This window comes from Miniopterus natalensis, chromosome 5 (assembly GCF_054644295.1).
Source record: "Miniopterus natalensis isolate mMinNat1 chromosome 5, mMinNat1.hap1, whole genome shotgun sequence".
Classification (NCBI taxonomy): domain Eukaryota; kingdom Metazoa; phylum Chordata; class Mammalia; order Chiroptera; family Miniopteridae; genus Miniopterus; species Miniopterus natalensis.
Window position 1 is genome coordinate 23,396,798 of NC_142085.1, and position 11,041 is coordinate 23,407,838.

Below are 11,041 nucleotides of genomic sequence, written 5' to 3' on the forward strand. Positions count from 1 at the left end.
AACGTTTTTGCAGGGAGAGATTCTGTATTGGTGAAGCAGCACCTTGACACTTAGGTCAAGAGTGATAATGATGACCAGAAGATAAATCATTTACACCTGACCTAGCCACCAAAGGCAAATGAGATTGTGGTTTGAAGCAAGTTCTGGATGAGTGGTGAGGGCAGGGTAGGAGGGGCTAGGGAATAAATGCATACATATATGAATAAACTCTTCAATAAGTCATTTAATTATCTGAACTGTATATACCTGTGGTTTTTAAAAATTGGAAGGGCCCGGCCGGGCGTGGCTCAGCGGTGGAGCATCGACCTAGGATCCAGGCGATTGGGGTTCGATTCCCAGTCAGGGCACATGCCCCGGTTGTGGGCTTGATCAATGACTCTCTCATCATTGATGTTTCTGTCTCTCTCCCTCTCCTTTCCCCTCTCTGAAATCAATAAACATATATTTTTAAAAAATAAAATAAATAAAAATTGGAAGGAAGGGCATAAAATGCTTTGAAAGAAGAGAGTTTAACAGGAGGCAATGCTTTCCAGATCATTCCAAATAAACTATGGTTCAACAACATATTAAGAATCCAGAGACATATCACATATGATGAGGGACTGATTTGTAAAGTTTAGATGCTGGACTTAGGCCATGGGAAGGTACTAACAAACCCCAATTATGAAGCGCTAGGAGTTTCCAGTTAGAATGAAACAGGGCCAGAAAGGTTCCTCCCCTTTAGGGGCAAAAAAAAAAAAAAAAAAAGTTCCGTTTATCCCTATAAAGTGTGTATTTGGGAGGGGGACTGATGAGGAATTGGAGGTTTAAAAGATAACTGGAATGAAGTGGAGGGGGTGAGGGGCATAAGTTAACATCCTTTAGACCTGATTCCTAACAGCGACGGGCCTTCCTAGGACAACTTTCCTTTCATATTAATAGCAAATGCGCATTTTGTAATGGGACAGTGAATTTCGAAAGGCGGTTGGCAGATAAGTATAAGAGACTGTAAACTCCCCGAAGCACCAAATGTCACACTTTTTCATGATCGCGCCCTCCCAGTGCCCAATCCACACTTGCTTAATGAAGGAGAAAACCCAAATGAATGAGTGAATGAACTGGAGAGCGCAGTCCGGCCGGAAGGCTCAGCGCAGGGCCCCAAGCCCCAGGCTCTCCTGGAAGCCCGACACGAGAGGGCAGGGACCACACGCCGGGGCGCGGAGGCGCCCGGGGACCCTGGGGCGCAGTGCAGGATGCGGAGTCTCGGGGCCCTGGGCTGGGGTCGCAGGTAGGGCCTTACGGAACAAAGGCGGCGCAGGGTGGCCTGACAGGGGAGCCGGAGGGGGCTGGGGTCGCGGGCGCTCACCTCGTCGCCCCACTTGAGCACGTCCTTGTGCCGGTCCTTGACGGCGTGGTAGATGTGCAGGAACTGGAGGATCCCGTGCCGCCGCACGTGGTCGGCGTGGCGCTTGGTCTCCTCCCAGCTCAGCGGCGAGCCTTGGGACAGCAGCCCCATGGCCGCCCCCTCCTCCTTCTCCTCGGGGTTGACGGCGGCCGCACGCTCCCGGCGCGGGGCTCGAGCCGGACACTCAGCCGCACGCAGGAGGCGGCGGCGGCGGCGGCGGCAGCTCCGCCCCGGGGGGGCGCTCTAGGGCCGCAGTCGGCAGAGGGAGGGTCCAGTCGGGTCCGGTCCGGTCCGGCTCTCCGGCGCGGGGTCCTCACCGCCCAGGTGACCGACCCAGGGGTGCAGCGCACCTCGCGGGCTCTGAGGGAAAGGGCAGGAGGGCAGGTTGGGCGGCTCTCGGCCTGGCAGCCTGGTCCCTCGCCCGCTCCTGCTCCGAGGCGGCGGCGACGGACTCCACAGCCGCGGTGCCGCAGGGGCTCCCGCCTCTCGGTGCCGGTGTCGCGCACGGGCTTCTTCCTACTTGTGGCCAAAACCTGCGCCGCCGCGGAGCATGCCCAGTCCTCCTATCCGCTCGCCCGCCCGCTCGCCCTTCCTGGGCGCGATCCGTCGCTCCGGATCTTATACACTACGGGGGCGGGGGGGCGGCGCAGGCGAGGAGGCGTGGCCCAGCGCCGGAAGAGGCCAAAGCGGGCCGCGGAGGAGGCGCGCGCAGGCGTGGCTGGGGCGGGGCCGGGGGAGGCGCCCGCGGGGGCGGGGCTGTGGGCGGCTCGGCGGAGAGCAAGTGCTGCGAGGCGTCAGTTCTCTCGTAGCCGGAGAGATCAGCTTTGGTTTGGGGAGGAAAGTTGATGATTTGAATTAATGAAGAACCCACCAGATTGTTTTTTAGGTGAGAGGGGCTTCACACTTCTAAAAGCAGAGCGAGAATGGCGGGGTATGGCAAGAAAAATATTAACTTCGGAGTCAGATGAAACCCATGTTCAATTCTAGTGTGCACCGTTGACCGACTGTGCAAGTGATTTCCACACCTGTACAAATCTATATTCTATCTTTTATGCGTGTTGTAAGAATGTGCACAGTGCAGAGGCGCATAGAGTTAATGGTCAACAGATGACCTGGTTATTCAGAGGAATCAATTTGTCAAGTTTTTAGATACAAGTATGTGTGTATTCTCTGAATTAGCTATTTAATGACATACATTCTTTGGATGACACAGAAGCCATTTATTAGAACAAAAGGGGCTATGGCAATATCTCCAAGTGGATCATTTGAAGGAATCACCTCCAGAAGTATATTCCAGGTCCAAGCCACAGAGTCATCCATCCAGTGATTAAAAGGGGGTTCAGGTGAGCTTACCCTGCGGCAGAAGATAAGAAACAGCTGGCGCTGGCCCTGTCCTGGCAGGAAGGGGAAGAAATGAGGCACCTCCCACAAAGTAGTTGTTCAATAAATGTGTTGACAGGGCGATGACATGACGGGTCAGGGGAAAAGTGACAGCAGCTAGATCACAGGTGTACTGAAGCCAGAAAATGTGTCCTTACTGTGCCCACTTCCCTCGCTCTACAAAGGCAACATTGAGGAAGCACTTATGCACTGCTGAGTGGATATATGATAGGAGTCTTTTCCTATTGAATGTGCCTATCTCGGGGCTTGCGGACATGGATCCCCAAGGTCTGGCTGCAATTTCCATATGTGTACAGGGGATGGAGGGGGGCAGTGTTTGAAGCTCAGGGGATGGTGTTTCCATCCCCAGCGCACAGCCAGGGTGAAAACAAAGCCTCATTCTACTTTGTCCACAGCTGACAGCATCCTCAGCTACCGCCCCTGCTCTTTCATGCACTCCCCCCCCCCCCCATCTCTCCAGGCCGGTGTGGTCCTAGCTTTCTGGTTGTGTTTTTCTGCTTAGAGTTCTCCACCTGACACATTCCTGTTCACCCTTTGAGTTGCAGCTCCTCTTCCCTGTATTTCGGTTACATATGTACATGCCTCTATTTCTACATTATGATAGACTCATTTAAAAAAATATCTCCGGCCCTGCCAGGCGTGGCCCAGCGGTTGAACATCGACCTAGGACCCAGGAGATTGCGGTTCGATTCCCGGTCAGGGCACATGCCCGGGTTGCGGGCTCGATCCCCAGTCGGGGGCCTGCAGGAGGCAGCCGATCAATGACTCTCTCATCATTGATGTTTCTCTCTCTCTCTCTCTCTCCCTTCTTCTCTCTGAAACCAATAAAGGTATGTTAAAAAAATTAAAAATCTGCACACTAGATAGTGTCTTCCTCTGAAATGGAGATGATTTATGCCTTTGTATCTTTAATTCTAGAAAAGTGCTTTACATAAATATTTGCTTCCTTTGGAAGGCAAGTAGGTGTGGAGGCTGGGTGGGGGACAGTGTTGGTCACTGTTTTGAATACAGCTGGCGTATCCGAAGGATCATTTTGTTGTTCTCATAATCTCACTGCATATTTGCCTAGACCTGCGTTGTTCAACACAATAGACATCCGCCACATGTGGCCACAGCGTGTTTGAAAGATGGAATTTTAGTTTCATTTAAACTCACTTAAATATAAATTTCAAAATTGATATTCCATTCGATTGCTGGAAAACTTTTAAGTAAATTTGGAACAGGTTGGGAATGTGAATCCACTTTTTCATCTGTTAACTTTATGAAATCTAACCACAGGTGAGGTATTTCCAATGAAAATCCAGTGGCCTGGGAGATGTGCTTGGGTATAATACACATACCCAATTCAAAGACTTTAGTACAAAAAAAGAATGTAAAGATCTCATTAATAATTTTATATTGATTGTTATACTAGTATTTTGGATATGTTAAGATACAATATATTACTTCAGAAACAGTTCACCTGTTTCTTTTTAGTGTTTGAAGGTAGCTATGGAAAATTTTCGATTACACATGTGGCTTGCATTCCAGTTAATTAAAACAGTGCAGGTGAAGACATTTACACTTTGCAAAGCACACACTTTCCCCCTACACCTGCTTCATTTCCTCACAACATGGTGAAACTGGTCTCTTGGGAAAGTGTCAGTTTTGTTTTAAAAAGGAAACAGTGAAGGAGGGGGTGGCTCACGAAGAGACAGAGCGCAGGTCTAGCCGGGGCTCTCCGTGGAACTGAACGTAGTGGGAGTTACTGCTCTGATGGGCGTCCCTCAGTCTCTCACCGAAGGGTGCCTTTCCCACCCTGCCCCCAAGCTCCAAACCGGCACCCCAAGAGGGAGCTCCTGGGCTCCGGACAATCCCAAATTGGGTGCAGCGTCGTGGCACCAACCGGCAGTTACTAAAATTTAAACCAGGAGCTCCACAGTGCCTCTGCCAATTACTATTACAAGGGGTAAAGAAACCCACCACAGATCGATGGAAGTCATATTCAGCAACAGTCATGTCCCTCTCTTTGACAGTATTTTGCAATTTTCGGTTTCCTACTCGATTGCAACCAGGGCTGGGTTTCGACTTCTGCGCGTGGTTTTTCAGCAGACAGCCCCGGACAGATCGTTTAGGGCTTTAACGACCATTAAAGGGAAAAGAAGGAGCTCAGCTCTTGCAGAATCAGCTCTTCCCCAGACCTTGCCCAAAGGAGATTCCTGGTTATTTAGTCTCCGGGGAGAAAAAATCAAGACTCCCCGGGCCAGAACCGAGCCCAGAGACCACGGCGGCTCTCCCAGCGCCTCCAGGACTCCGAGCCCCCGGGGCGGCCGCCCGCAAAACCCGGCCGGTGGAGCCGCGCGGCCCGGCGTCCGCGCAGCCGCCGGCGGAGCTGAGCATGCTCGGAGCCGCGAGCGCGGAGGAAGCGGCCCGGCCCCGGGCGCTGCACGCCGCACGTTGTTATGATACAGCCTCCGCCACGTGACTGCCGGGCCCGCCTCCGGGCGCGCGGCGCCGCCTCCCCGTGACTCAGCACTTTGGGCAGGCTCGGGGCGAGAGGTCAATCCCTGGAGGGCCGCCTCGCGGGCGAAGTCTCGCTCGGCCAGTCCTGCCCCCCTGGCTGCTGCTGCAGCTGCTGCGGAGGCAACAGCCATGTCAGACTCGCCGGTTTTAGCGACTCCGGGCAAGGAGGAAAAACTGCGTAATTTCCCTGTAGTCACGCCGTTCCCAGTTTCCCCTGAGTCAGCGTTTCCGCGGGGAGCTTGGAGCTGGCTGAGCAGAGATTAAATGAGGGGAGCAGAGGGGTTGTCCTAGGGGTCTCTGAGGAAGGAACTTGTAGGTTCAAGCCACTTGCCGCCTGCCCTAGACCATGCTGCTCTCCTGGGCCTGAGCATCCCCGCTTAGATGGTCTCAGTAACTTGCCCTTTATGGAGCACATGCTTGACGCCAGGCACTCTGATCTAGAATCCAAAGAACAGTCCTGTTGCTGCGTTTTCTAGATGAGGCCACTAAATCCAGTGCAGTAGCCCCCACTTATCCACGTGACATGCATTGCAAGACTCCCAGTGCATGCCTGAAAGCACAGATAGTATACCAAATATATCCAGTGTGTTTTCCTATACAAATACTAAAGTTTAAACTACTCTTGTGCTTTGGGGCCTTTATAAAGTTAAGTTTACTTGAACGTAAGCAGTCGAGAGAGTTGAACTGATACCTGAGGGGACTCCTGAATGATGAGGGCAGGTAGGATGTACAGGCTGAATACTCCAGACAAAGGGATGAGCCACTGCTGGAGGGGACGGTGGGAGATTTCATCATACTGGCATACACCATTTAAAACTTAAACATTATTTCTGCAATTTTCCGTTTAATATTTTCAGGCCGTAGCTGGCGCTGGTAAATGAAAACAGAAAGGGAAAATTGAAACCCTGGACAAGGGGGGACTGCTGTAATTGTAAACAGCAGGTAGTGGCTACACAATGCGTTGGGATGGGAAACGTGATAGCTGAGTCCAGTAGAATCAATCTTTTCAGTGGCAAATGGCTAAAGAAACACAACTTTTTACAATGGACATCTCCAAACAAGCAGAAAAACAGAGAGAACATAGTGTAATGTATACCTATTACCCACCTTCAAATTCACTGTATGGCTAATCCTGTTTCAGGATTCACCTTCTTTCATTAGTTTAAAGCAAATCTCATTGGGTTATGATTTCAGGGAGTTAGCTTGAAATGAGGACTAAAGAAAGAAAAAGAGGAACATAAAACATGGTTTGAGCAATTGTGTGAGGGCGATCCAGGAAGATGGAAAAGAATGAGCTAAGGAATAGGCTAATTCCTTATTGGAAACCAGTTTCCTTCATCCTGAAATTGAAGACTGTTGATGTTGTTCACTTGTTTTTATTCCAAATTTTCTAATTATTGTTGTTCTAAGTTATGGGACATTGTGTTAATAAACAAAACTAAAAAAACATGCTTGTCGCAGGTAGCATAAACTATTTCACAATGGCTGGTACGGATAATTATTATGATCAAAATAAGCCCATTGTCAAAAGTTGAGCAAGATTTTTAAGGTAGTATTTACCCTTTTAAAGATTCCAAATCTTAGCACCCTTTTCCTCCTATTTCACTCACCTTGGTTCACATACAGATATGTAAATTTCATTCTAGGTTAGATAACAGTAAATAATTAATGTTTGGCACACAGCAACCCATCATTTGTGGATGATGAAATGTGAAAAAATGCTAACCATAATTACATCTTTGCTGAATGACAATTATACTGGATATTGAGCAATTTTGCTTCAATAAGACCAATTCCTCAGAACAAAAAATAGAAAAAAAGGAATAACATCATTGTACTTCCTGAACGAATTGTGTTTCTCCGCACACAATACCTCCTGCCACCTAGTTTAGTACTTAGACTAAAATGTAGTAGGTATCTTTGGGGGTGGAGGGAATCAGCTCATCTAGAAACAACTTGTCCTACCATGCACAGGACAGCCCCACACAAAGCGTCATTCATCTCAAAATGTCAACAGTGCCAACACTGAGACACCTTGGTCTCTGTGCATCAGGATTAATTCTAAGTATTACATGGGTACTTTCCTTAAATATTTGCAAGAGTTTCTAAGGTCATCAAAATGATTAGTTGAGAAGAACTGAATATATACGATGGTTAGTATCACTTTATGTGCAGTTATCATGAGCAGAAGTATATACAGCCATCTAATATACTACTAGTTTCTAGTAAGCTGTTGGAGCCCATGATAGGAGGGGTTAGGGCCCCTTCTTTATCCTCATGGCCACTTGCTGGTCCAGCCCTAGTCTAGTCTCCGTAGTGTCTTATTTTCTGTACATGTGAGACCAGTTATATACTTGTACCGATATTAAAGTGCAGAATTCTTAGTCCACCTATCTGTATTTCTTAAAAATTCAGTTTTAAAGAATGAAAACTCATTAGCTTTCTTAGAAGCTCTGTTACTACTGGATGGGGAATATGGGTACTGGAAAATAAAAATAAAAACCTCGCCTTGAGCGTTAGAGCTGAGTTGGAATCCCAACTCTGCCCCCTTCTAGCTCTGTAACCTTGGGCAAGCAAAAGTGCTTCAGTTTTATCATCTGTGTAATGGAGATGGGGGAGTGTGACACTATGATGAGTGGTTGCAAAGATTGAAAATAACATGGAGATGCCCAAGCTGGTTTTGCTCAGTGGTTAGACCATTGGCTTACAGACTGAAGGGTCCTCGGTTCGATTCTGGCCAAGAGCATGTACCTTGGTTGCAGGCTCGATCCCCACCGGGTCGTGCAGTGCAGGAGGGAACCAATTGATGTCTCTCTCTCACATCAATGTTTTTCTATCTCCCTTCCACTCTCTCTCAAAAGCAATGGAAAAAATATCCTCTGGTGAGGACTAGAAAGAAAGAAAAGAAAGAAAAAGAAGGAAGGAAGGAAGGAAGGAAGGAAGGAAGGAAGGAAGGAAGGAAGGAAGGAAGGAAGGAAAGAAAGAAAGAAAGAAAGAAAGAAAGAAAGAAAGAAAGAAAGAAAGAAAGAAAGAAAGAAAGAAAGAAAGAAAGAAGAGGGGAGGGGAGGGGAGGGGAGGGGAGGGGAGGGGAGGGGAGGGGAGGGGAGGGGAGGGGAGGGGAGGGGAGGGGAGGGGAGGGGAGGAGAGGAGAGGAGAGGAGAGGAGAGGAGAGGAGAGGAGAGGAGAGGAGAGGAGAGGAGAGGAGAGGAGAGGAGAGGAGAGGAGAGGAGAGGAGAGGAGAGGATCAGGCAAATATTGGAGGCTCATTAAATGGTACTTTTTTTGCATCAATCAAGGCAAGGTAGGACTTTCAGGAGGAGCGACACTACTATGCTCAAGCAGCAGTAAGCTCAGAAAACACCTCCCACCCATGGCTGCTTCTGTTGCTGCAATGGTAAGAAGTTTTAGACTTTCCTTGAAAAGATACTCCCTTGTTACTCAGAAGCCCAGCACCAGGGTTACAAGCTCTCTGCTGGCCACTAAAATCTCCCTTTCTGGCACTTTAATTTTTAAGGTTTGGTGCCTACTGCCTATTTTTTCTGCAAGTGTCATTCAGGCAAACCTTCACTGGCTCCTTTTTCTTCTTCCTTCCCAAGTAGCAACCTGGACAAAATAGAGAACAACTTGCTAGTCAGCAGCCGCCTGCATGGCCTCTGGCAGGGGTGTTGCAGAACCATGCTTCAAGGTGTGCACACCGCAGGGTAGGCCAGGGAGTTCACCAAAGAAGAGTTGCCACGAGGCATCACGTGGTGTGGGCACCTCTGCTCTGGCACAGCTCAACCATCACCCTTCGGAGGAGTATTCAGCCAGGGTGATGGGCTAGCTCAGCCGGTTGCTCTGTTTGTCCTTGATCTAAGGAAGGAAGGGGGAACTAAGGAATCATTCAACACCTATTATGATCAGGAAGATTCACATTTACTCCTCTCCACAAACCAAATAAAGCAGAGCTTCCCAAAGAGTACACCGAGATACCAAGGTGCCCTGAGCAGTAATGGAGTGCCAAGATGCCCATTCCCTCAGCCCTCGCAATGGCAAAACAGGACCTGATTTGGGTGATCAGAGAGCCCCCTGGTCTGGCTACATCTCACTGTGGGCAGCAACATCTTTTGCAGTAAAAATATTCTCATTTTCAAGGAGTGCAATGTTATAAAAAAGGCTGAGAAAGACTACTATGAAGTATTAACCCATTTACAGAGGAGGAAGCGGAGGCTCACAGATTAGGAAGCATACTCAAAGGCCACACTTGTAAACAGAAAGTAAACAGCAGAACTAGGATTTGATTCCAGGTCTGTCTGCCTTCAAAGTCCAAATTCATTCCACTTCCCTCACATTGCTAAACACGGAACAAAACCATATAAACAATACCTAAGTCTTGAATAGGCCTTTATGGCCTACGAGCGTTTTGATAAAAGAAAGGGGGGATTAAGGGCTGAGGGAACAAGCATTTCTCATAAACCTACACTACATCCTGTGCTTTATTTCAAGAGTTTGATTTAATTTTCTTAACAGTTTCAATTTCTTATGTATAAACTTATAGGAGATAGCTTTTTATATGTTTTACAAATTTAATACACCCTTTCATAATTTTCTCTCTGCATCTCACGCCTTCTAAGAACTGGACTCTAAGAATGAGCACACTAATGGCTCATATTTGTGTGCAACAGTGTGGCTTTCAAATATTTTATCTCATTTTATTCTTACAACACCTGTGTTGTGGGGTAATTTCGCGGGAGAGCAAACTGAGGCCGAGAGGTTACTTGTCTTGCCCAAAAGTTGTACCTCTAGTCCAAGCCAAGCTGGGATAGAACCTGTCATTACTGCTCCAACCATGCCAGCGCTTGGCAATGGACATTGATTAGTGAGTATTTCATCACAAACTCAGTTCTTCAAGAGTTAAAGAACTCTTTAAAAAATATCCTCAGTCAACTGTTTTTTAAGAACCAATACCAAAAGAAGGCTGGCCCAGGAAATGACTTTCTTCTCTGGGTAGAGGAGCTGCTGGCTTGGGGCAGAGGGTGAGGTCAGCATCCCTCCTCTCAGGGTGATGGCTTGACCTCTCAGGTTCACCCCGTCTCCTCACGAAGTCTCTCCTGACAGTACCCTCATCTGACCTTGTGCCTGCAGGTCTTACAATGTAGGCTGCTTTAATATAATATATATAATGGAAGAGAATATATAAAAGCCAACTTTGATATCTATGCCCCATTTTCACAACAGGGTTATATAATCTTGCAGAATTTTAATACAGTTTCCTTTTAGAGATGAGAAAACTGAGCTAGAGGAGAGTCGAATGATAGAACCTGCGCTTAAACCCAGGACTTGTGACTGCAAATTCAGGACCCTCCTTGCCCATGAGTGATGGTGCAGTTTCATTCAGTAGAAACTTTCTAAATAAGATAGTCATCTTTACTGGGTGATGACTATACAAAAGAAACTCTTAAACTTGATATTTTAAATTTTTTATACATTTCTAATTTTCTCTCTATACCCTTTGATTTCTTTGTCCATAATTTTGGGGGTTTAGAATAATTCCTATATCATGTGCTGAGAGAGGGAGATATAGAGAAAGAAAAAGGGGAGATCAGAGGTTAAATCACCAATCACGTGAAGAACAGGTTTGAGAGGTGAGTGCTTACTTGTGAGACCCAGTACAGGTGGAAGACACTTAAGAAATGATTTCTTTTTAAAGGAAAACCCTTATTAAATATGCGCCTTAAGTAAATCCATGGATGTAAAACAGGCCACTCCTTTTTA

The 11,041-nt window shown here is 47.6% G+C and overlaps 1 protein-coding gene across 2 annotated transcripts in view; it reads right to left on the reverse strand.

Moving 5' to 3' along the window:
- GCLC (glutamate-cysteine ligase catalytic subunit) overlaps nucleotides 1-1,524 on the reverse strand; it is a 43,440-nt gene extending 41,916 nt beyond the window's left edge. For both annotated transcript variants that reach the window (XM_016198045.2, XM_016198044.2), the window contains exon 1: nucleotides 1,346-1,524. In XM_016198045.2, coding sequence (XP_016053531.1) covers nucleotides 1,346-1,495 — 150 coding nt within the window. In that variant the 5' untranslated portion in view covers nucleotides 1,496-1,524. The remainder of the gene's footprint in view (nucleotides 1-1,345) is intronic.
- Between the last annotated feature and the right edge of the window lie 9,517 nt (nucleotides 1,525-11,041).